We start from the raw sequence: 26,661 nt of genomic DNA, 5'->3' as shown, positions 1-26,661 counted from the left end.
GACTGATCACGCGAAAAATCGAGGAACCACGAAGATCCTTTTCACTTAATTCTGAACTGTTGGACCAAGTTATGCGGTAATTATTCCCTACGGACTGTATTCGGGTTGGCGACAAAAGCATGGAGGGCGCCGAGGATTATTTAGTTTGCACTATGAAAGGGCTGGAAAAGGTAGTCGTTTCTATATAAAAAATAAAGGCGTCGGGACTGTTTTGCTGAAGGAGATAGTCCTACTTATCGTCGGAAAGTGTCAACATAGTTCAATTTAAAAGAAGGGAGGGGAAAGAAGACAGGACAGGGGATGTTGTCATGAAGACTGTGAATGCCGCTCATCGAGGTGGGCGGATACGCCGTGGATCTCGAGGGCAGTGCTCCCCGTAATGATTAATGTCAGAAATACCTTCAATTCCGTAAAATATGCTAAGTACACTCGAAAGTTGGGTTTACCTCTCGCGAATATTGAGGGATTACATGAGGGCCGCTCCTGTCCCATGAGACGCTGGAGAGTCAAAGGTGAATAGAGATCACGTCGGGGTAAGTATAAGGACCTTTCTTAGGGCTGGACCTCTGAAGCGTATCTGGTGAAAGCATGTTAAGACTCGACATGTTAGAAGAGTCGCGCTAGGTCCATTATGCAGATGATGTTGGTAAACGGATGGATGGCGGCTCGTGGTTTTAGCCTTGCGCTTGGAAGAACCGTAGTAGTCATGTGGACTAAAAAGAGAACTCCACCCAGCATCTGTCGATTGGCGAGTTAATTATATAGTCAAATACAAACGGTTGAATACCTTGGATCGACGTTTGACTTGTAGATAAGTCTTTTGGAGTGAATCAAAGTAGCAGTGGACAGCAGCGTAGTCGGACTTACGTCCTTAAGTTGGCTTGTGGCGCGGCAGGATCTGCGGCATTCGAAATTTATTTCGAATGTTGCGGATGCGGACGGGTAGATGGCGAACTCTCCACTCACTCATTTTCTGAACGCACCAGGGGAGTGGAGAATTAGCGGTGGAAAAATGCCGTTGGTTGGGACAGTAAGGACCGCATGGAAATAAGTCGGTCTCTTCTGTTCCCAACCGCGGCGGTGTAAGCACTAAATAAAAAAGTGATCTTTGTGCGATTGTATATAGTACTTTGCCTAATTAGTGATAGATTTTAATCAATCATTTTATATAATAAATATTATGAAAACATAAGAAAATCACGCTCACTAGAAATTGTATTCGAAACAATATAATAAAACTTAGAAAAGAAGTGACTGAACAGGCTAATGGCAAACTTTGACATTTCATCCTCTAACAGGAAACGTCTTCTGATCAGTGCAACACAATTTGTTCTAGTCTGTTGCGCGGAGGTTAGGGCTGATGCTCTCGGAAAAGAGGCGTATCTTAAGCGTCTTGCCTAGGTACAGAGATGCGGGTGGTTTTCATTTGTCGCGTTATGTTAGAACCGACTGTGGTGGTGATCGCCAGAGTGATCCCTGTTATACTCCTTGCTAAGGAACGCAAAACCATCCACAAGCGGAGGACTCAAGGGAGTTGATTGCTTGTGAAGAATGGGCTGATACACTGAACGAGTGGAAACTCGCTTGGAAAAACGAATCAGGAGGTAGATGGACAGCAGAACTCAACAAGAACTTGCGTCCGTAGCAGATCTGAAAACATGGTGGGATTGATTATTTCCTAACTCCGCTACTAAGCAGGCATAGGGTTTTTCCGTGTTACCTGCACAAGAATAGGAAGGCACGACTTCCTCATTGTGTGTTCTGCAAATCGATGTTTTTCTCGATAGCAGGGAGGTGTTTACTTGGTCCGACGACTCACCGTTGCGGGAGTCCAACAATCAGTGTGTAGATATATTCACTTACCTTGCCTAAAAAATTAACCGGGAATATGGGTACCCTTGGGAAAAATAGGAAATGAAACATAAGGAAATACCTTGTAAACCGAAAACAAAATTCTTTGCTCGGAAATTGGAACTACTTAGTCTTGTTTCGCACAACCATATATATGGTTCCATTCAGTTCAGTTTATTTTCGGTCTTAATCTAATACAAACCGCACTAAATGAAACCCTTTAGGCCATATGCGGTTGTCAAAATAGATAAATAAAATTATTAAAATTCACTCATTGGGAGATCCAAACCTAAACTGAACCGTGCGTATGTGAAAGCCTTGAATTCGGACACGAATTCGAACCGTACTGAAATCGGATAAAACCTATTTGTGTCGTGGGAGCATTCGGTTCTGTACGGTTTCAATTAGGTACCGAATAAACATCGAATTGAAGGTGAAACACCGCTTCATGCTTATAGCGCTAGATTTGACATTTTATCATATTGAATGGATTCAAACTAATTTGTAATTTTTTTTAAATAAATTTGAAATCTGTTTTACATCTAGGACTTTAGCAAAGGAAGACACAATGTTGAAAAAAAAGATATATACATATGAAACAAACGTAATGAGGCGTAGTTCATATGCAAAACATTTTCATCAATCCATTCAGATAATTATGATAATTTATTCAGTTCTTACATCTAATTAGTACAGACATATGCATCATAATTTAATTTTAGTGTTAATTTTTGTCATCTACAGGAAGTCCACATAATAGGATAAAACTCAATTCAGCACGTTTCACTAATTTATTGTCATTGGGTGATAATTTTATGCAAATCAAATTAGAGTTGGTTTTTCTTGAATGTTCTTTTATATCTGTCGTTATGTATCTTTTGGCTGTTAGTAATTTTGTGTTGAATGTGACAAATGTTACTTTAGACACTTTATTGCTTTGCTATTGAATGGCTAGTTATTTATCTACAACTTTTTAGAGAGGTTTCATGAACGATTTGTTTGTGATATTATGGAAAGAGCTTCTGTTTGGAGAAACAGTTTGTTTCTGTAGGTTAGGGTGGTTCGCCATATCATCCGCAAGTGCAACAAAATTGCTTATATTGCGGCGTATGCTGAACTTCTCGTATTTTTTTACCATAACTGAGCAACAGCGCGTCGCACTCACTCCCGTTTTGCAACAGGATTATCAACCCGTTACATTCATGAATACCATTCCATCCATTCATAAGCCGGAACTATAATGGGCATACTATAATGTCAAAATTTTAATGAACGTAAATTAGAGGTCTGTCAAAACTCATTCTCGCCCATAATGGCATAGACTCCTTTGAATACTTGTCATTTCGGTTGACGTTTCGAAAGTCTCACTTCTCACTTGCTTACATCACTTCGCAAAAACAAATTTCGAATGGCATTTCCATATGTCATCTATGCTGAATTTGGTCCCAGTCCAACTGGAACTAACCCGCTGCCCCGAAAGCAAGAGAGAAAAGATCTCTCCCATCACCGAGTATTATTTGAATGTACTGCAACTTTTGCGGATTTTGAAGGAAAAGGATTGAAAGTAACCCTTAAAATAAATACGGGCAGAAAGGACCATCATATTCGCGGGGTCCCTCGAGGATTATGGAAAGATTTTCGCTGATCTTAAAGAGCTACGGCTATCGGATATCAAAGCTGAATATCGTCTGTTTAAAATACGTTCGGTCGCAGACCTTGTAACCAAAAGGAAACTTAGAGAATCCTATGCTCCCGTTTAATCGTAATCGAGTCTATTAGTGCCCACCTTCGAGCCGACTCAATACTCATTAAAGTCATAAAAAATTTGAGTGTGCATTTGCCCCATTAGCATGTAGCACGTAAAATATGCATATATTATGTGAAAATAGCCACTTTTAAGTGATATTGATATTCATAGTCTTGAATTTGCAGAGGAGCGACAGTTTTGACCTAGTATAACTTTGCTAGTAATAGCGCGATTTCCACCAAATTTGGCAGAATCATGCTCTATACTGTAGGCCACATTGATGCAAAATTCTGTGATTCTAAAGTGATCTTAAGGGGTGTTTTCCTGTTAATTACTGAAAATTATAGTAATGTACTATTATTAACTTTATTTGAACAGCTATCGATATGGAGGGTATTTCGGAGCCTAGGGACCATATAGTGGCAGCCACCTGATTTTTTTCAGTTTTTTCGGTTGGGCAGTTTCTGAGAATGAGTTCGTTAAAAAAATGACCACTTTCAACCCCCCGCACTCCCCACCTTTTCAACAAAACTCAAAACTAAGACTGGCATCGAAAAGCACTAAGCGAGACCTTTAATTTGATACCCCACATGACTATATTTGATGAAAAAAAAATGTACATCCCCCTTTTGCATGTATGGGGACCCCCCCTTAAATTCGTCGTAAAAGGATGTAACTCACTATATGCGTGAGCGTTCACAGTTCCCACCCTTTTACCAAATTTGGTGTCCATCGCTATAACCGTCTCCGAGAAAAATGCGTGTGACGGACAGACAGACAGACAAACAGACGGACAGACAGACAGACGGTAAACCGATTTTAATAAGGTTTTGTGTTTACACAAATAAGTGAATAAGTGCAGTGCTTTAACTGCCTGTGCGCAAGTGAGCTGCCGCACTGTTGCAACTACGTGGGGCGGCTCCCCAGCCTACAAAGAGGCGGTGACCACAAGGAAGGCTGCCAAAAATCGGAAAATAACCAAAGACTCCCCTGTCAAGCAGACAGTGGCACAACTGGCACAGAGCTTACGAAGTCTCCCACCCACCAACATTTTCCGCGAATTGGTTGAATCGCTTGCTTCAGCATCCACTAATGAGCAGCGTCAATTCGTTGCAGTCAAACTCCGCGTCCCTGATCTCACACGCTCAGCGTGTCCCTGTCTAAATCTTGATTGATACTCTGAAAACAGGCATCTACTGCATTTCGTACATCTTAAGAGCAGGAAGATTGTTCAATTTACCGGATAGTACCCCCTGACAGGTTTTTGATAGCTGGGGACAACACAAAAATGTCTGGTGTATTTGGCGATGGCGAAAATTAATGGGAAAATTAGTTGTAAAAAAAGAGAGCAGATCGCTTGGAAATACGCATGTGTCTCCAACTCCTCGTCCTCAAAACAAAGTGCCCAAAACGTGTTCCTCCTTCATGACCCTGGCTCAAATAAAAGAGCAGCCTGCATGCCAACAAGGTGAATCAATCAATGTCAGGAGAACCAATCTAGCCTTAAGCCTTTCATACCGTTTATTGCGACATGCCGTTATGGCATCATTAAGGGTGTATCACTCAATTGAACAGAAGAGAGAATCATTCCAGCCTCTGAGTTCAACATAAAAGTAAGTAACAAAGCCCAGAGGTTCAGAAGAATTGACAGTGAAAATAAGGAGGTCAAAATACCAACGGGCACTGTAAAATTAACCTTCCTGGCAGAATCGCTGCCGATGTCAGTTATAATTGGGAAAACCTACTTTGAAATGGGGGAAAGACAATGTTGCAACTGTCGGCATTAAGGACATATTGCTAAGGTCTGTAAAGCATCCAAAGGTAAATGCTTAAACTGTGGCTCGTCCGGAGATCGCAATGGTGCATTCACGAAAAAAATTATCTTATGTGGAATCCTGGAGCATAATGCAAGGAGTAGGGACTGCCTTATTAAGATTGCCGCCGTAAAGAATATCACCATCAGGGAAGCAACCAACAGAATCAGAAATTATTACAAGCCGATAGACAATGACGTTGAATACAACATGCCATGCCCCATGATGATGGGGAGGGTGGAGTGCGCCCCGCAACGGAATAACCTTTAGAAAACTCAATTTTGACACTGAACATGAAATATCGATTACAGAAATACGACTCGCTTAACTTGGTGAAAGGTAACATCCATGGAAATAGCATCTGTAACAATGACTTCAGACCACTGAATAATGGGGAGATCACCTTCTTGACAATAATATACGCCGGAATATGCAAGTCTGCAGTACCGGATATATCACTAATAAATGCATTAGCCACGTTCTGGAACTGGGAAACACATGACATATCCTACTCGAACAGCAATCACAAACCTATGTATCTTGATACAGAGCCGTAAAGTTATCTTAGGAGTAGCTAACATCAAACTTAAGGAATTGATTCAGAACCTACCACCCCAAGATGACATGGGGAACTTCACGGCTCAAATACAGGAGCAGATCAAATTGACGACATACAAAGTTAGGAGAACCATGAAAATAAGGGCCTATGGTCCCATCTAAGGCAAAAAATGGAAGCGATGAGAGCTTTCAGACAAACTCCAAACTACGGGAATTTCCTCAGGACCAAACAGGCAACTAAATGATGGAAGGAGGGAATCAGGAGGGCGAAAAGAAACTTCTGGGATACCTTACGGGAAGAAATGTCTAACCAGGCTGACCCTAAACAGTTCTGGCTAAAATTTCTCAGAGAAATAGTAGGTTCGACCTGTTGCTGAAAATATCTGTCGCTAAGAGTAGGGGAGAGTTGTGAAAGTGGTGTCTTTTGGTATCAACTGCCTCCACGCTCTTGATGCCCAAATAGCTGGACAACAGAGTAGCCACCGCTCAGTTGAAAAGGTGCTTAGGCTTAACTAAGTCTTCATTGCATCAAGTGGCTCATGCTCTGGCGGGCGAACCCTTTTATAATTTCAGAAAGTGGCTATTGGCTAGAGTTGAAGAGCTGATAAGCCTTAATAGATCTGCTCCCTTCTCCTATAGTTTGGTCATAGATACTCCCATGGCTAAAAATGATTTATCGGTAGTTTGTAAGATTTTGCAGTAAGCCTTTAATAATTTCAAGGTCTATGAGGAGGAAAGAAGATTGGTTTGGTAGTTAAAATCCAAAATGAAATAACCGAACTCAGGAACATCTATGTGCGGTGGCCATATATGTGCGGTGGCCTCTGATCACCCTCGAGTCAAAGCTGACGCTCCTCTTTGTCGAACTAAATGGAATGGCCATGCAAATAGCAAAGGAAAAATCAAAAATGAAGATAGCAATAATCACAGGCTCCCAACAAATCTGCATCCTTCTGAAGAAGCAAAATAACAGACATCCTATTGTCTAGGAAATAATTGACGCAATAGCGAATTCTAATTCGAGGGGATGTGGTGCCCAGCGAAAAGGGAAATTATGTTGAACAAGATAGCACACTCAGCAGCAAAGGCAGCCCTAATCAGCGGAAGGACCATGGTTTCATCCTTTGCAGCTGAGGATGTATTATGGGTGGTGCAGAATAAAATCAAGAAGGGCTGGCAAGATGAATGCCAGACAACGTCGAGATTAAAAGGCAAAGAACTGTCCACCAAAATACAAGCTTTTATCTGAACAATTAGTGCAGCAATTGTAAAAACCGTCAATAGACTTTACTCAAACCATATCTACGGAAGATTGGCAAAATCAACAATGACAATTGTCTAAAGTGTAGTGTGCCGGAAACCATAGGAGGCGCAGTGTGGCTAGGAACATACTCATTTGGAAAAAGCCTTGAAGAATTTTTTTAAAAGAAGGAAACCAACTCCAGATTGAGAGATGATCAACATCTTACAAGAATCAAGAATCGAATTTTAGGACGTTTTATTTCATATTTCTTTTACCTTGCTTTTTGTGGGAAAATGTGAATATCGCAAGCCACAAGGCATTTCCTTTCCCAAAGCTCTTCGCTTTCCAGAGCTTAGATGCGGTGTCGGCAGGTCCTGTGGCTTTCCCCGATTTCATTCGTTTTATTGCCTCCTCGACTTCAGTTGCGCTAACAGGTGGGAACAGAAGTGATCGATATCCTGTGTGCGTTCGTTACAGCTTTTGGCAAATCGATACAGATCTCTTTCACCATCCCGAGTGTCCAGTTTATCGTAAAGATTTTTGTAATGAGGCGCTTGGGCGACATCGAGTTCGGCGGCTATGTGCCTCTGCCCTTCGAACGGCGTCCACGACTTGCATGACAGATGCCAAAAGCTGGTTCTGGCCCCATCATTGTGGATCCAGAACCTTGACAAGCCAGTCTGTCAGCTTCCCCGTTACCAGCGATATTTGAGTGCTCTGGCACTGTTTCGTTCCGTCCGCTAATTTTCAGCAGCACCTGATGACAACTCCACAAAACTGGCTTGATATGTCGTTGCTGTTCAGTGCTGACTATGCTACCCGAACCTACCTGTCGTCAATATAATGGCATATATCTCCGCTTGGAATATGGTCCTCATTTTTCCGAGAGTACGAGCCAGTTCCGTAATCGGGTTTCCCGACAAAACCCCTTGCGCTCGATCCGTTTTCTATGATTGATTCCTCGGTGAAAATCATTAAGTCGGTAATCCCAATAGACTTGAAGATTTGTGGCCATTTATTGAATCTGAAAACCATATGATGCAGTCATGCAGCACTTGAGTAATCTGCAGGATTTCTGATATTGTTAATCATTATGGCTAGATCGTCCGAAGACCTTTTTGTGTGCTCAAGGTGCCATAGCAAGGTGTTCATAACTAGGCACCATAGCAGAGAAGAGTGAATCCTTCCCTGTGAGTAGCCTCTAGGACACTCTGCCTCAATAGACTTCTGTTTGACCAGTACCTGGATCTTTCTCCACTAGTATGTAGAAGTATCCAACTGGTTAACAAATCGCTGCGAATGGGGGGCATATTTAAAGGCGTATTCTTTATTGGACATCGCATTTCCTTCTGGAAGCCAGAGAAAGCATTTTTTAAACGAAGGTAGCTCGGAAACTCTCTTAAGCGTCAGTCGCGCATCCTCCCACACACGTTGAAGGAGGAGCACTACTATGTGAGCTTTCGTCGGCAAAGTTTATTCGTAACATTTTACGGTATACACCTACCGATAGAGGTATACACCTATCGATCGTAATGTAATCCCTTGCAAGGATACAGTTCTTACAGCTAGCAGGATTTTTCCGAGCTGCTTGCACTGTTCTGCATCCGGATGGATCCAATGGCTTCGATAGCCTTGCATGCAAATGAAGACGTCGTTGCTGGTGGAGCCTTCTTAGCTGCCATTTGAGCCGAACAGAATCATTGGAAGACCGTTACCACTTTGGTTTGTCCTTAGCTGTAGATGCCACATACGATCGTTTCCCTTCAACAATCGGGGGTTTGCCTGAAGGTGATTTGTCCCGGAGGCATTGTTTTTCCTTAAGACCGTTTGACCAGGGGCTGTTTGTTGACAGAGACAGATGCTTATCTGTAGCTAAGACAAGCCTCAGCAAACGTCGTCGATTGGAGCCCAGGGTCAGGAGTGCTGACAGAAGGGGACTTCTTCGGCTTGGCCATTAAGGGCTGGGTCCCGATAGGGTTGATTCCTACTCGAATAAGTGGAGCATTTGAGTCTAAACTCAGGTTCTCCATCGAAATGCTCAGAATTGCCCCTTCGGTCAGGTTTGGATGTCATGACCGTTGTTTTCTTTAGTATTTCATATTTCATAATTTCTTCATAGTTGGCTGCCATGGCCCTTGTTTTACCGGTGAAAATAAGTCGATTTCGGAAGAGCGCCTTTTGCCGAGACAAGGCTAGTTGAAACTGGGTGTCGGTTGGTACCGCGAGTTCACCGTTCACGGCCACAACTTAATCCCTGTGTCCATTCAGCCCTCGGCGCGATAGTCACCCTTTTTTGCTTGTTTTTTCTTTTTTGCCGCTTAGCGTCAATAACCACCTCTGATTTCTCGGAGGATGCTCCTTACTGAGCTCCCTCAACAAAGGTAGGTAATCGTCGAGGGAGAATATATAATAATTCCATCCGTGTAAAGGAGGTTGCTGAACGCTGTACGAAGTATAACTTTCGCGGTTTTTTAAGGTCGGGGGGTGGGTGGGTCTTCCCAGTTAGGCTCAAAGCCTGCCCGAACAGACTGGACGCGGGTTGCAAGCTCAACAGGTATTAGTTATTGATGTTTTAAGGTTATAAATGTTAAGTCGTTATTGAGTTGATAATATTTAAGTTGGAAAAATTTAATTCATGCGATGAGACAGGTTAGTTTTTTAAATCGTTACCGTAGTTGATGACTATGACCAAGATGCATTACAAGTTTTAGTATACAAAAAGATGAGTTCGGGGAAAAACAGGATGCATTGTAAAATTGAGGGTGGTTGAGGTCCAGAAAACCAAGATTCAGTATTCCTTCGGGTGAAATAAAAGGTTGTCTGCATCCTCCATCCGTAGGTCCCCAGTCCAGACCAAAAAGCCGATGGCAACTTGAAGTACGGACACATAGAGGCTGCTCGGTAGTCTAAAGGTATCTGACACCGTGTGGATCAGGTAATGATTGATCAATGCAAGAAAAAAGAAGGAGGTTGGCAGGAAATGCCGTCCCCAAAGAAATATAAAAAGTCGTCAGTCATACAAGGATCTCTACTCGCGTACGCGTAGCCTTCGGTTGAATTATTGGTAAAACAAAATGTTAGAGAAAAATGGTCCTTTGACACGTGATATCTCCAAAAATTCATCCTGCCACTCTCTATAGAAGTGTTCCTGAATTGTCTTCAGAAATTCTACAGAAGAGAGTTCGACCAAACTTGTGCGATTAGAGCACAGAGTAAGGCCTCTACATGGGCGAGTTCATTTATTGGGTGTCCGCGGGCGCCGGGCACCATAGAACTTTTAAAGACTTATAAAAGGGGACAGAAGCAAGGGCATGTATTTTGCGAACTAGGGTGATGCGATGGCGTAGTTTGTTTGACTAATTTATGAGTATGGAGAGAGTCTGTAATGATAGAAACCTTCTCTTCATCCATCCTGAAAGCCACTTTGATGACCTGAAGCACGGCAAATATTTCAGCCGCCAAAACCGAACTGATATCCAAGGGAAAATGTGAGCCTTGCGTCCCATCCGGATCAACCACCGCACAGGCAGACCCACCACTCATGAACGCAGCATCAGATGCCAGGACCAGATTTGAGGCCCTCCACCGCCCTGGTATACGCAGGGGTCTCCCACAGGTGGCCCCCAAATCATACGACAGGTTAGCCTGAATCTTATTAGAGGTTGCGGAAATAACATTGAGAATTATAATGTCAAACAAGCTGCGGAACAACTTATAGATCGAGAAGAGGCCATTTTCAGCATCTGGGTTCTGAACCACCAAACAATAGGTTTGGCATTTCTTTCCTTTAATTTAAAAAGTTCTTTGGTTGCCAGGAGAGGCCTTCTGAAACGGGGAGGCGGCTCGTTGGTCAAGGCAAAAATGGTTCTGGTCAGCTCCAAGCAGATATAGAGTTGAGTTTATTTTCAAAATATTTTGGCGGATTCGTAGTGGACGTATAATGGGCCTTACCACAGATCTATAGAGATTGATGGCCTTACGGGGTGTGGGGCCCCAAGAAAAACCAGTTGAAAAGTTAATCAACCTGTTATGAATAATGGAGTTCAAGTGGTCCCTGATCGAACTTATTCTCGTTATCACCCTACCTAAAAACGTGATAGATTTGACATGGGTAAGGCTAAAATTATTAATTTTAATGAGCAGGGGTGTTACCTTGCTTCTCTTGAAGGATATAGATTGGGATTTGATTATGTTAATTGGTAGACCCAATCTTCGGGATTCATCAACAAACATATTTACCTGCTTTTGCGAACATTTGGTAGTCGACAATCAATCGTCTCCAGTGGCCAAAATGAGGAAATCGTCCGCATCTTGGAAGATTTCAATGCTATCAGAGCATTTATTATACAGGGATGTTGTATAGATGTTAAACAACATTGGACTTTAAACGCATCCTCGGGGAATTCCACTTCCAACTTGAATGCTGTCCAGCCCTTGATTGGGCATTATCCTTGACACCCATCAAGGAATCTCAATAGGAAAATGGAAATGTGACATTATGTCACTGAGGGTAGCCAGATTAACCTTCTCACGGGCGTTCTTCACATCCAGCACCACAGTCAACACCTACTGACTTTCACCTTTTGCTATCAAAATATGTAAAAGGATATCATTGAAGCAAGCAAACGTAGGCTTTTAATTCATCAATGGAATTATTGATATGAACCTTGACCATGGAGTTAAGTAGTCTGGCAAACATATCATGAGGACAATAGGACGGTAACTGGTCAAAACTTCTGGGTCCTTAAATGTTTTTGGGATTGGTGCCAGCCAACCAGTCTTTAGGAGGACTCAATCTGTACCAGGTGAGGTGAAGACCCTGTAGCAGTGCATATAATGTTTCCGGCGCCAAACACGGGCACGTTCCTCGGGCGAAGGCTCGCTGTGCCTTAGCAATGCAGCTTTTAGCTCTTCTGGAGAGAAAAGCTGAGAAACAGTGTGATAATTAAGGATATCCTGAAAGAGGCAGAAGGGGGCTTTACTCCCCAGCCAGAAAATCGAGACATTCAAGGTTTTTCTTAGAGGACTTGTCGCTGAGGTAACCACGAAAACCCTTCATGGATTTCCAGAACGGCTTAACAACTCTCGTCACGAATAGGTCAGACCAAATTTGCTTTGATTTGTTTCCTTTCAAAGTGCTATTTAAGCTCCTGGGCCCACGATGTAAATCTTAAGAGAACAATGCTCAATTTACGGGATATAACATTATCCGGAATGACAGCAACAGTCAGTCAGTTAATCAGGAAAGATTATCATTTTGAGAAAGACTATCATTTTGCCAACAATGTCTAAAATAATATAACATATTAATATTAAGTTTATTCGTAAAAACGTGGAAAACCACAAATCCACTTAAACTTCGCATGGAAGTAAGGATCTTCAAAAGTCCAATCTTTCAGGGTGTTGATGAAATCATTTCTAAAAACGGATCCAAAGGTACACTACGTCAACTATCAATCCATTTAGAACGCTATTCCAATGTATTTTCCTCAGTCCAGAAACATTCTGTCGAGATCTGTCTGGTGATCCGCCGGTTACCTCAGACAAAGCCTAGCAACCAGTTCCTTGCGTTAAAAAACCGGCCGGAAAGTCCCGGGTAGCATTTGCCCGAATGAGTATAGTGCAGCACGGATTAGACATTATTCTATTGGTCGCAACGATCCGTTAGGCAAAAATGTATTTGATTGTAAGCTAGTATGCAAAGACACATAGCATTGCAGTGCTAATTGCAGGAAAAAAGTAATCATTTTAGTTTTGATGTGGGTGTCAAAATGATAAAACGTCCTATACAGAGAGAAGAGTGTAATGAAAAGGGAAAGTTTCGTGCAGAACTGATTGTTTTTGCTGAGTAAATAGTATTATATACAATAAAACTTTCCAAAGAGATAATACAGCCCTCCTGAAAGATAATGGTCCTTTATGGTCCTCTGTTTAGCATTGATTCGTTAAACTAGTTCCGGTTAATCGCGTGCATAAAGAGATAAGTTTATCTTAGTATTATGTCTTCATGTCTCAGATACCTTTCACGTTTATCTTCAATCTTTATTTCTATTATTGAAAGTAAACCGGTTTTGATAAATCTTATTTCCACGTTAATTTCGGTGGCAAAAGTAAAGTCATCAAGTCGGATTGAAAATAAAACAACAATAAACTTATTGTTTATTACGAGTTTGCATTTTTTTGGTCAAGGCAAAATAATGTCATTATCTCAACCCATACAGATATGATTATACTATTAGTCTAATTGTACGAGCTTATGGTTATTGGGAAGTAAATCATGATGAAAATAATTTTTCTGTTATCAGTTTTTTGCTTTTTGATGCAATTGACATTTGAAGAAATTTTCTTATTTTGAAAAAAAAAACAGAATATTAATTTACTACTGTTTTGGGTGACATGATAATGAAATAAATTATATTTTACTCTGTTCTATTAGACACATTTCCATGGTCAAATGTAAGTTTAATTTAGGGGAAGATTAAATAACCGTATTTATAAATATAATAATAAAAATAAATATATAAATAAATAAATACAATAAAATAAATAAATATATAAATATACGGTTATACTTTGCTCTTGAAATAAACCTTTTATTTATCACATTTGTAATAATTTGATAAGTTTGAAGAAGAAGAAGAAACTATAAATCCGGTTGCAAAAGGGAAAGTTCATGGTTAATTAATCGAGAAATAACTCGGCCCCTTCGAAACTAGTTGGCATAAAGGCCGGGTTGCAGTTAATAGTGGTTCAAATTATGCCTGAAAAAATAAACAAACAAACTTTCCGTTTAAGTCAATGAAGTTCTTATAATTCTCCGTATACATATTTTGACAGCCATTTCGGACATGAATTCAGTCAATGCAAAAACGTCGAGCGCAGCGCGCAATACTATTGAGATGGCAACCAAGCCCCCATCGGCAAAGAATTTTTGAAAGCCAAAAAGAAAATGGCGAAACTTAGCGAAGACATTAAATTCTTGAAAAAGTGCATTCACTATCAAATCGCACCAAAAGTACCGGTGATACCCAAACACACAGCTCTTTACAGTGCTACCAATTACCACACCACGGATGCATAAATGAACATCGGCCTAATAATAACAACATATATCCACATTACTACCTGACGCCTAAGTCTCCGTGTCGAGGCAAAAGTCCACCACTAAAGCTCCTAAGGTGTGAGAGCTCGTTTTATCTTTACCCCTTCATATTTTTTTAAGGAAGCTTCTGGTCTAGAATAACTCCCAGATATTTCACTTCTTCGGAGAGTTGAAGAGTTGTACCTCTCATCTCTGGAAGAGACCATTCAGTTTCCTCCTTGTAAATAATACCATTGTGGTTTTATTTGGATTAACTGAAAGCCAATGCCTTAGGTACCAACTGTCAATCAAACGAACGGCTCGTTGTGTATTTCTACACACCGTTCCGAGATCTTAACCAACAATTAACACAATCACGTCATCCGTATAAGCTTAAGCGTATATTGGCGGATTTTGCAGTTCGTATGGTAGTGAATCGATTCACATAGTCCACAGAAATGGCGATAGTACACCTCCTTGAGGGCAGCTTTTCGTCGCTTCCGTTATTAGGTAGCGATTAACACCTACTTTAGCACATAGCACTATTTGCGTTAGTATAGCGTTGAGCCACTTAATTAAAGTCAACACCATACTCTCTGGCTGCATCTTAGAGTTTTTAAAAGGGGACATAGTCAAACGCCCCTTCATTGTCCACAGGCACCCCCCCATCGCGTACTCACCATTCACTTGAAACCAAAGAATATGACTTTCCACGCTGGTGAGAATGTTGGCTTTCATTTAATGGGTGCAACCTGAGGGCCTTCCCAAGAATATGACGTTCAACCAGTCTTTCCAAACCTTTCAGCAAGAATGATGTCAAGCTGATCTGTCGGAAGTTCTTTGGATTTGAATAGTCATCTTTCCGAGGCTTTGGTATGAGGACTACTTTAACCTGCTCTCAAGAGGAAGACAGGTACCTCAGAGTGAGATACGCACGAAAAATATTCCTTAGAAGTTGCTCTAAGTGCTCTATATCCTCCTTTAACATCACTAAATAGATGCCACCCATGCTAGGTGCTCTGAAGTGTTCAAATGATAGTATATGCCTTTTGATTGGCAACAACCGCTGTCGTAGTGTCCCGATTCCCCTTACAACACCTTCGTATTGAAAGGTTTGCAGAAACTGCCAATTCTCTGCCTCCCACTTCTGAGTCGTGTTCTCCCGAGTGGTGTACTTCCATATATGGACTTAACTCTGGAATTCATGAAAGTACCATCCGGTTTTCTATGATAGTCCAACTTGACCGACTCATCCTTATTAAAGACCCTATACAGCCCGGAAATCTCCTTTTTACCTTCCAGTTACACACAGAATGCTCTAAAGTAGTTTTGTTTCGAACTGCTTACCAGTCTTCATTCGTATTGCTTTTGCAAGCACGATGTGGATGTCCTCTCGGTGCCACCATTGAATCCTTTTACCGCTTTGTCCTCAGGAAATAAGATAAGCGTCTTCAAATAATTCTAAAAATGTGCAATTCAGAGTTTCCAATTGATCTTCTATCGCCAAAGGAATCCTTAGTAGCCTAGGGAGTTCCTCTTTGTCGCCAAGAAGTTCATTGAGCTTTGCCCAATCCGTTTAATTGAGACTCCGCCTTTTTGTTACAGACTGCTAACTGTCAGACTAAATTTTAAGTAACGATGATCTTAGAGGGAGACTAAGTGGTAGACGAAGTCACTAATCAACTCTGAAAATTTTGATTGTTAGGTAAATTTCTTCACTTCTCCTTGGCCCCACGAACTTAGAGGTACACCCTACGTTCGCGGTCATCAGACCGGCTGACGTGATAAAATCAAACAGCTTTTCTCCTTTAGGATTGCCTTTGCTACTGTCCCAATAAATATGCTGAGCGTTGGTATCACAACCTATTAAGAGTTCCATCCCACTTGGTTCTGCATACGCTACCAGATCTCTTAGTTGTTGCGGCGGAGGACACAAAGAATCATAGGGTAAGTAAGCAGAGGCAACCATGACGTTTAAGTATTTAACATTACTTATATTTATTATAATATTTAAGTTAACATTTATTATTAAATTAGTTATACATGTTATTTGACCTAATCTTAGTCGGCGGACTCAACTTCCGTTTTCCTATTTTTAATTCAAAGGACTTCAGTATTTATTCATATATTCGAACTTAATATTACAAATCAGAGACATTTACGAAAAACATAATTACTGCATTAGATTAATTTTTTTGTGTGTCTACTACGTTTTAGACAACAACTCATGGCACACTTTTCTGCGATCTTCCACTCCCGTGGCGTGCTACGCAAAGTGTAGTAGCGCGATAATAAAACACTAACTACAGCGTAAAACATAAATTTATTGAAAACGGAACAAGACGGACGGAACGACTTTTTCTAACTAACTGAACACGGCGGTTGTCCCCTTGCGACGAGCAGCGCTCCAAGCGGTGAAATCTCAGTTTGGGTTGCCACATTATCCCCCTCCTAGCGAACACATGATGGATTGTCCACAAGACAGAATGTTGTTTGCGATTCGTTTGTCAATAGTCGAGATGATCGAGGTCATTGAGCGATTGTGACTTTCTTGCTTTTCGGTCCAGAATATGTTCGCAATGGTCGATTTGTTAATTGTGATTCGCTTCGATGTTGGATGATAGCTGGTTCGATGAAGTCGTCGTCCTCACGGATTGTGTACGCTGGTTTGAGTCGTTCGGTGGATACGACAACAGTTTTGTCGTTGCATCGTATCGTAAACACTCGATCGCTATTTCGCTTTACTACCTCGTAAGGTCCCATGTAAGGACACTGTAGCGGCTTCCGTGAGGTATCGTCTCGAAGGAAGACATGCGTACAGGAGTACAGATCTTTGAAGACGAACATGCTGTCTGCTCTATGATGTTCGACCGGTGTGGCGCGAAGTTGCTGCATATCTCGCCTGAATTTTTCGACGAATATCTGCGGATCGTTTTGCATTTCGGTGTCGAGAAATAGTTCACCAGGCAAGCGAAGTGTTGTGCCGTATACGAGTTCGGCTGGTGAGCATTTCAAGTCGGATTTTACTGATGTCCGTAAGCCGAGTAATACTGTTGGTAGAGTCTCAACCCATCGGTGATTCTCGTGGCACATAAGCGCGGTTTTTAAAGATCGATGCCAGCGTTCTACCATGCCGTTGGCCGCTGGGTGATACGGAGAACTACGTGTTCGCTTGCATCCAGTCAACTGAGTGAGAGCTCGAAAGAGGGAAGATTCGAACTGCGAACCCTGGTCTGTAGTGACGGTGCGTGGGGATCCGAATCTTGATATCCAATGCGAATAGAATGCTGTTGCGACAGTGTCTGCCGTTATATCGGATATTGGGACAGCCTCTGGCCATCTGCTGAATCGGTCGACCATTGTCAGTAGGTAGCGATGTCCTTGGCATGGTGGCAACGGGCCAACTATGTCCAAGTGGACGTGCTCGAATCGGCTGCTCGATTGTGCATACTGCAGTGGTATGTTTCGGACGTGGCGATGTATTTTTGCCCTTTGGCATTGAATACAGTTTTTGGCCCAGGTAGTGGAATCTTTGTCGATTCCGGGCCAGACATATTTCTTCCGCATTGCTTTGCTGGTTGCTCGGCCACTGGGGTGTGATGGGCCATGAAAGACGTTGAATACTCTCCGCTTGAGAGAGCGCGGTACGTATGGTCGTATGACTTGCGCGGATGTGTCACAGTAGACTGGCTTGTCGCTGTTGCTGAAGGTGAATTGCTGCAGGACAAGCGAGGATGTGGATTTTAGCAATTCTTGAAGTTCTTGGTCGTCTGCCTGTGCGTCGGCGATTTCAGTGATCGTGACCGCGGTCGGCATTGCGATGGCTTCGATTTCGATTCTAGACAGTGCATCTGCGACACAATTCTCCTGACCGGAGACATGGACTATGTCGGTGGTGAACTGTGAGATGTACTGAAGCTGTCGGCACTGTCTCGGTGATGCTTTCTCCAATTTTTGTTGAAAAGCATATATCAGCGGTCGATGGTCGGTGCGTATCGTGAACTCACGTCCTTCAAGCATATGTCGAAAGAATTTCACGCCATTGTATATTGCGAGTAATTCCCGGTCGTATGTGCTATATCGGGCTTGGGTTTCAGATAGCTTCTTGGAATAAAACCCAAGTGGTTGGCGAAGTCCATTGTGGAATTGCTCGAGAACGGCACCAGTTGCGACGTCGGATGCATCGGTGGTAATTGAAAGTTTGGCGCCGGCAACTGAGTGTGCCAACCTCGTCGCGTTAGCGATTAGTCGTTTTGATTCTTCGAAAGCATGCTCGGATGCGGGATTCCAAACGATCGGACGTTTGTCGTTCTTTCGGCTTTCTCGCAGATAGCTGTTGAGGGGTGCGAGAATTGTAGCTGCTCCCGGCAGAAACCTTCGGTAAAAGTTGATTACACCGAGATATCTTCGCAACTCGATGATGTTCGTAGGTTTCGGATATTGTCTGATCGCTTTGACCTTGGCCGGAGATGGTTCGATTCCGTCGCTCGAGATCTGGTGAGACAAGAATTCTATCTTGTTAACACCAAATACGCATTTGACTGGGTTGATTTTTAGTCCGTACATACGAAGTCGTTCGAAAACGATTTTGAGGTGTTCCTCGTGTTGTTCTTCCGAATCGGACGCGATAAAGATGTCGTCGAGGTATGCCCAAACGAAATCAAGACCACGAAGTGCATTGTCGATATGTCGTTGAAACGTCTGTGCAGCATTACGGAGTCCAAATGTCATTACCAGGAATTCGAATAACCCGAAAGGGGTTATCACAGCTGTCTTTGGAATGTCGTCGGGCGCGACTGGGATTTGGTGGAAAGCTCGTATAAGGTCAATCACCGAAAAAATCTTTTTGCCAGTGAGATGTTGTGTGATGTCGTGGATGTGCGGTACCGGGTAGCTATCGGGCACGGTGATTTTGTTCAGACCGCGATAATCACCGCACGCACGCCATTCGCCAGATTTTTTTGCTTTTAGCAACAATGGACTTGCCCACGGACTGTTCGATGGCCTGCAGATGCCTTTTTCCATCATATATTCGAATTCGGCCTTCGCTGCTTTATATTTGTCGGGAGGCAGTCGTCGGGGTTTTTCCGAAACCGGTGGTCCGGTTGTAATGATATGATGACATACCTGCGGGCTGATCGTCGTAGGCTGCAAAACAGTCGTTGTTATTTCGGGAAACTGTGCTAGAAGTCGATGGTAAGAGTTGTTCGGATCGATCGTTGATATTGTCGGATCGGCGCCTCTGAATCGGTATGCTGTTGAACTGAGGGATGTGTTGGAGTCTAACAGTCGTTTGTTCTTGATGTCGACAAGTAATCCGAAATGTCGCAAGAAATCTGCCCCAAGGATCGGTCGGTTGACTCGGGCGATGCAAAATTTCCATTTGAAGGCACGTCGAAGTCCGAAATCGAGATTCAGAAGCTTCTCTCCGAATGTATCGATGGGAGATCCGTTTGCAGCGAACAGTTTCACATCTGACGGCCTAGTGTTTTTCGGAAACATTTTTATCAGAACCACTGAGACGTCGGCTCCACTATCGACAAGAAAACGCAATCCATGCCGGTGATCTCTTACGAGTAGGCGGTTTGATGGAGTCTCGTCGTCCTCAACCGCAGAAAGTGACGACGAGGTGATTAGTTTTCCGGTTGGCGAAAGGTGCATGGCGCACGACAATTCCTTGCGCAGTTGCCGAAGCGGCGATGATAGTAGCAAATATCGTTGGCGCCGGGTGACGATGGCAACGATGTGCTGGTTGTTCGTCGCCGTCCCGTAGAGCGAGATCGAGATCGTTGTCTCTGTCGGTTGTTTCGTAGTTCAGCCGTTAGTTGCTCGAATTTCTTGTTGATGACCGCAAGCTCTCGTTCGAACCGGTTTTCATTAGACTCGGACGAACTGATGGCGGCCACGTGTGAATCGTTCACGCGCATGATCTTGTCGGCCATTTCGGTCAGGGCGTCTACGTCGATGTTGGTCGCTACCGTTAGGATTTCACGCGCTCTGCTTGGCAGCTTTTTTAGCCAGAACGTTTTTAGCGTATCGCCGCTAAGCTGACCATCGACCATACTCCGCATCTGACGCCACAGGCTAGACGGCTTCAGATCGCCCAGTTCTAACTCCGATAGAGCCCTACTTAGCAGATTTTCTGGTGAATCACTGAACCTGATGATGAGTTTCCGCTTGATTTCGTCGTATTTTTTTACTTCAGGCGGCTTCTCCACTATGTCGGCTACCTCCTCCACGCGACAACCGCGTGGAATTTGTTGTTGTCGCTTGAAATGCGGTTCACAACGAACTGCGATTCAATATGAGCGAACCATAATTGTGGTCGTTGTCTCCAAAAATTCGGAAGCTTTAAGTTATGTATGGCTTCGACGAACTGAGACACGGGTTGACGAGCTATAAATGGATTGGGGCTAGCGCAATTTTCTGCCCGCGTCTCGTCCGGGTCTTCGGTATGCACGTTGGTGTAGGTAGCCATCTTGACCAAACTCGCACGATTCGAATCAGATATTACAACGCGGTTTTCACAATTCAGAACTTCCGAAACAAGGGTCGCACCGGCTTCCGAAAATCACGTCGGGGTCACCAATTGTAGTAGCGCGATAATAAAACACTAACTACAGCGTAAAACATAAATTTATTGAAAACGGAACAAGACGGACGGAACGACTTTTTCTAACTAACTGAACACGGCGGTTGTCCCCTTGCGACGAGCAGCGCTCCAAGCGGTGAAATCTCAGTTTGGGTTGCCACAAAAGTGGATAGATCCGCGCCATCTATTCGCTCGCACTCGCAACATTCGAAATAAATTTCGAATGCTGCGAATCCTGCCGCGCCACAACGTTTCTCCTCTTATCATTAACCCGGTATTGTAAGTTGATCGCAATAAAAGAACAGATTTGTCTTAGCATGGTTGCCTCTAACAATTTTGACATCAGCATGCAGGCCCTCGGTCTGGAGGATCTCTCATCGAAGAAGATGCTAGTCCCCTTGACTGATGCAATACCATAGATTTTGTTAAAGCGAAGCCATGGCTGTTGTATCAGAAATATATAAGAACAATCTTGCAAATTTGCCAGCCTTGCTGCCAGTAGATAGGAAGCGGCTTTGGCATGCTGCAGGTTAGTTTGGCTAACTCGTATGTTTGTGAAAACCGCCGCTAACTGAAAAGCCTGTTGCGTTCAGGGTGGATCTCACCGGGGTTACCAGCTTGCCCTCACCTTCTACTGAAAGTTCCGCTTTCTTGCGTTCAATTTCTCTGGATATCGCCACACTTGCTGGTGTAGCAAGGCCCATGTCCTTATTTTTAAGAAATTTCATCTTCTTTCGCAGTACCCTCCGTTGTCGTCGGTTGGGAGCCCGCCCAGGTTCACGGTGTTCGGACTGCATGGATCTATTTCCACATACAATAGCTTCCCTTTCTTCTGGTTTTCTTGGTAGAGGCGGAGGAAAAGGTTCTGGCAGGCAAGCCTATAGTCCTTTCTCCTTTGCGGCTGAAGTTTCCTTCTATTGAGCCTTCCTCTCCCTTTTGGGAAGAATGAGGCAACAGTATCATCGATAAGCTGGCCTTATTCTGGTTTCCAGTTCCTCTCATGATGGGAGTTGCTGCACTATCCTTTCTGGCTGACGGCGCCACAGACACCGGGTGCAGGTTTTCCACAGAAGCAGAGTGTCTTGCACAGATTTCTCCGTGTCGGAACATGAATCTGGTAAGGCCTTCAAGATCCGTGCCTTGCCACGACCTGATTTCTCAAAGTCGCGGATGGATTCGAAGTCTGTGACTTCTTACCACTTGGAGAGTTACAATCCTTTGTTTCCATCTTCATGTGTTTTTCGACACCCTTAGTGTAGTAGTAAACTACCACAGGATCCTTCACCACGGCAAGGTGGTGTCGGAGGGGCAGTAAACATATAAAAATTTCTGGACAAGATATCGCAGTGAACGTCATCGATAATAAGAAGGAAATCTTACCGATCATCCTTTTCTTCTACTCAACGGCGCAACCGATTCTTTATATGAAAGTCGATGTTGAAAATTCTTCAGTCTTGACCTGTACTTGAATTAATTGCTCCATTCTTGAATTATACATATGTTAATTTACCCCTTCTTTATTCTTTTCAGATATTAGAAGAAGAGCAATAATAAATGGAATTGTAATCGAAGTCTTTCAAAACGGTTTCGCATAACATATTTACTAAAACCTTCTAGGAAGTAATGCAGAACTGATTGGGTTAGGACCGAATCAAACCATGGGGTAAGTTTTTCTGCTTTAGTCTTTGTTAATAGGAACCCCCTTAGTTTCACCCTACATCCGTATAATTTTGCAATAATATCGGCTTTAATGTGAAGCAGCATATTAGAAAGTTCGGTGGAAATCCTACTATTATTAACAAAGTGACAATAGATCAAAACTGCCTCTTTTGCGTCAAATTGGTAATCCCTAAGAGATAAACCGTAAGTACCACGTCGAATTGAATATCGGATATGTTCAACGGATATACACTACTAGCTATATAACCATAATTTTAGTTACGCCAATCATAATGCACCCAGATATTTACATAGTCATCCAAATTCAACAAAACCTTTCATTTGGTGGACATATGGGAACTACGAAATCCCACGCATAGTGATTAACATAAATCCACGTGGAGATTAAAGCTGGCCCCTCATACATGCAAAGGAAGGATGTAAACATTATTTTCATTGAATATCATCATCATTTCTTCCCTTATTCTTCGGAGGATTCTTCTCTCGAACGCCGTCAAGAGTTCGCAATTTTTCTTGCTAAAAACCCAGGTCTCCGAGAAATATATAAGGACTGACAAGATCATAGTCTTGTACAGTAAGAGCTTTGGCCTTATGGTGAGACAATTCGAGCGAAACAGTTTTTGTAAGCTGAAATAGGCTCTGTTAGCAGCCAATAACCATCAACTGTTTCCACGGTTGTTCGAGGTGGCGACAGAGGCGAATTCGAGGTGGCGTTCAAGTTGGCGCCTCTTTTGTGCCACCACATTACTCCGCCCTCAGCTGAAACCGCGCGGGTTCAGCGAAGTAAACTGACCACGCGATCCCGCCAATTGGGTCACTGGGTGAATCTGACGTTTCAAGGGCGTTTTTCCGAAGCGACCAAGGGCTCGTCGAATGCTTTCAGCCTCGACTAGGAGACCCATTTTGGCCCGCCCTGGTCGTCGAGCTTGAACGAGTACTCACTTCGTTCCAAAACCCCAAACGGCTCCTCGTATGGTGGTTACAGCGGCCTCCGAGGTACGTCCATCGTAATGAAGACCTGTCTACACGTTTTAAGATCCTTGGGGGTGTTGACCTCCGATGTCGCGTGTCGGGATGGTGGAGTTGGCGCATCTTCGAAACCGCGTCACTAAGCAAACGCAGCATTCCGGAGTCGCTTAAACCTGTTCTGGTGTCCAGAACAGGATCGGCGGGGAGGCGTAGATTCTCCCCGTAAACCATTTCCGCTAAGCTGGCCGCGAACTCCTCCCGCTGGGCTGTACGGAGGCCGTGGAGGGCATAAGGCAAGGACCGCAACCACGACGGATCGTCGCGAGCCATTAAGGTGGCCTTCAGGGTCTGGTGCCAATGTTGCAGCATACCATTGGATTGTGAATGGTATGCAATAGTCCTATACCGTTTGAAGCCAAGGAGCTTTCCTAACTCGGCACATGATTGTGCCGTAATGTCAGACAGAGGTATTGCTTTAAGCCACCGCGTAAACCTGTCGATGATTATGGGGCAATACTTGAATCCGTGCGAATCTCGCAAAAGGCCGATGATGTCGAGATGGTGGAAGCGCCTAGTTGACATAGGGAATACACCTACTTCCTTTCGAAAGTGCTTGTTGACCTTGCACTTCTAGCACACGATGCACTGTCTGGCCCCAGAGCTTACGTCCTTGTTCATAGATGGCCAGAAGTATTTTTCAATAACTAGAACGATGAACCTCTGATGCCTGGATGCGCTAGATAGAGTATTGGGTGAAATACTTCCCGGCGAAAATCGACCGGAATGAATTGCCTGGGTCCCCTATCTGACGTCTCGAAGAGTAAATGAGAGTTTGAGCAGAAAATAGGAAAGTCCTCGATTTTGTATTTGCAGTTTGCCTTCTGGCTCTGAAGTTCTGCGTGGTCCATTTGTGCCTCGGGGATTGCGATATAATCGACCGCGGCAGAGATTCGAGACAAAGCGTCTGCAACAATATTGCGTTTTCCGGACACGTGCTGGATATCAGAAGTAAACTGGCTGATATAACTCAAGTGACGAAGTTGACGAGGAGACGCTTTGTCGGGCTTTTGTCTAAGCGCGAAAGTAAGGGGCTTCTGGTCCGTGGACACCATGAACGGACTGCCCTCAAGGTAGAAACGGAAGTATTTTATAGCGAGGTATGCGGCGTGTAGTTCACGATCATAGGCACTGTAGTTGCGTTGAGCTGGGTTGAGTTGTTTTGAGAAGAAGCTCAACGGTTATCAGATTTGATTCACCCATTGGTGAAGAGCCTCGCCTACCGCAGTATCTGAGACAACATCGAACACAGCTGGGGGTGCATTTGGCTGGAGAAATGCGAGCAGTGCTGCATCAACAAGCTATTGTCTGACCGATTCAAATGCATGGACGGCCTCAGCAGACCACGCAACCTCGCGGGAATCTTTAGTTTTGGGCCCAGACAAGAAGGTATTCAGGATCGTTTCGTGATGAGCGGCCTTGGGCAAGAAACGACGATAGAAGTTTAACATGTCCAAGAACCTTCGCAGATCCTTTACCGTGCCTGGTGGGGGAAAGTTCTTTATTGCCTCAACCTTTTCTGGGTCAGTTTGGATACCGTCAGGGGGTTGAAAAATGCACTCGAGATGTTCTAAGTGCTCAGATTCTGAAGAGGAAGCGACAAAAATATATGCATGATAAACGAATGAATTAATATAGAGTTGGGGAAAACGAAATGTCGTATTTTGTCAATAGATGGCGACACTTAAAGATATCTTGTGTTGTACTTATCACATCGGGTCATTCTATACGGCGATTTGAAAACGACAATCTGCGCTACAAGTGTCTCTTTGACAGTGTTGTGATCATACGTTTCAGTCTCAAGTTATAGCGCGTCAAAGATGGAGTCCACCAAGCAAGAAATTCGTCATATTTTACATTTTTACTACTTGAGAGGTAAAAATCCAACGAAGGCGGCCGAAAATATGTGTGAAGTTTATGGGTCCAATAATGTAACGATTCGCACAGCACAGCGTTGGTTCGATCGATTTCGTTCTGGTGTAGTGGATGTCGAAGATACACCCCGTACTGGTAGGCCAATCGTCGTAGAAACCGATAAAATCGTCGAAATCATCCAAGTAGACCGGCATGTGAGCACTCGCTCGATTGGCCAGGAACTGGGTATAGAGTATAAAACCGTTTGGAACTATTTGCAGAAGATTGGATTCCAAAAAAAGCTGGATGTTTGGGTGCCACACGAGTTGACGCAAAAAAAATCTCTTGGACGGAATCAACGTCTGCGATGCACTGCTAAAACGGAACGAATTCGACCCATTTTTGAAGCAGATGGTGACTGGTGATGAAAAGTGGATCACATACGACAACCTTAAGCTAAAAAGATCGTGGTCGAAGCGCGGCGAGCCGGCCCAACCTATCGCCAAGCCCGGATTGACGGCCAAGAAGGTTTTGCTGTGTGTTTGGTGGGATTGGAAGAGAGTCATCCACTATGAGCTTCTCAACTATGGACTTAAATTGGATAATTCTAAGTATGTTAAATAAAGCGTCAAATTTCGATCACAAATACGACATTACTCCCAGGGCAGAGGTGAGGCAGCGTCTGATGAGTTGCCTCTGCCCTGGACGAAACCGCAAGTAAGTTTTTTGCAGTTTGGTTGCTTGCTCAAAAATGAGGGTTCCGTGAACCACAAGCGTGGAAGTATGTTGCTTTCCAACTGGCCCGGTCCGCCATTAAGTGGATGGCGACGAATCCCTCGATTCTCAGACAAAAGTCTTAAAAGCTGAAGTTAATTTTTGTTAATGCATTGGCGGTTTCGAAATTCTGGTCAAGCATTTGAGGTGTTGAATATTGGCCTTGAGGAAACTCTTAATGTCCTTTTCTAATGGTAGCCACTGATGCACAATTTCTTAATAAATTTTTGAAAACTTCTTTGCAACAAACAGTTTTTAGCTATCTCAAAGGTAATTGAGTTTTGATGACCAGTAGAATATCGTAGAATATTTAACTGCACATAATCCAATTTCCAAAAATATATCAGCACACAAGCCGCCACTTTTGCACTATATGAACAAATGTTGACATCCCCAAACCCACCTACCTACCTGTTCGATAAAACTACTTTCGTTTCCGTG

At 43.4% G+C, this 26,661-nt stretch overlaps 1 protein-coding gene across 4 annotated transcripts in view; it reads left to right on the top strand.

Moving 5' to 3' along the window:
• The window catches only part of LOC119659311 (facilitated trehalose transporter Tret1-like), a 92,789-nt gene that overhangs the window by 42,792 nt on the left and 23,336 nt on the right, over positions 1 to 26,661 (top strand). For 3 of the 4 annotated variants that reach the window (XM_038067327.1, XM_038067326.1, XM_038067329.1), the window contains one exon: positions 22,417 to 22,549. In XM_038067327.1, the coding sequence (XP_037923255.1) occupies positions 22,545 to 22,549 (5 nt within the window). In that variant the 5' untranslated portion in view covers positions 22,417 to 22,544. Of the gene's footprint in view, positions 1 to 16,106; positions 16,242 to 22,416; positions 22,550 to 26,661 lie in introns of those variants that run through there. The other variant, XM_038067328.1, reaches the window with a different exon arrangement.

Source organism: Hermetia illucens, chromosome 6 (genome assembly GCF_905115235.1).
Source record: "Hermetia illucens chromosome 6, iHerIll2.2.curated.20191125, whole genome shotgun sequence".
Classification (NCBI taxonomy): domain Eukaryota; kingdom Metazoa; phylum Arthropoda; class Insecta; order Diptera; family Stratiomyidae; genus Hermetia; species Hermetia illucens.
The sequence above is the reverse complement of the archived record's forward strand: the minus strand, read 5'-3'. Positions and strand labels throughout refer to the sequence as shown.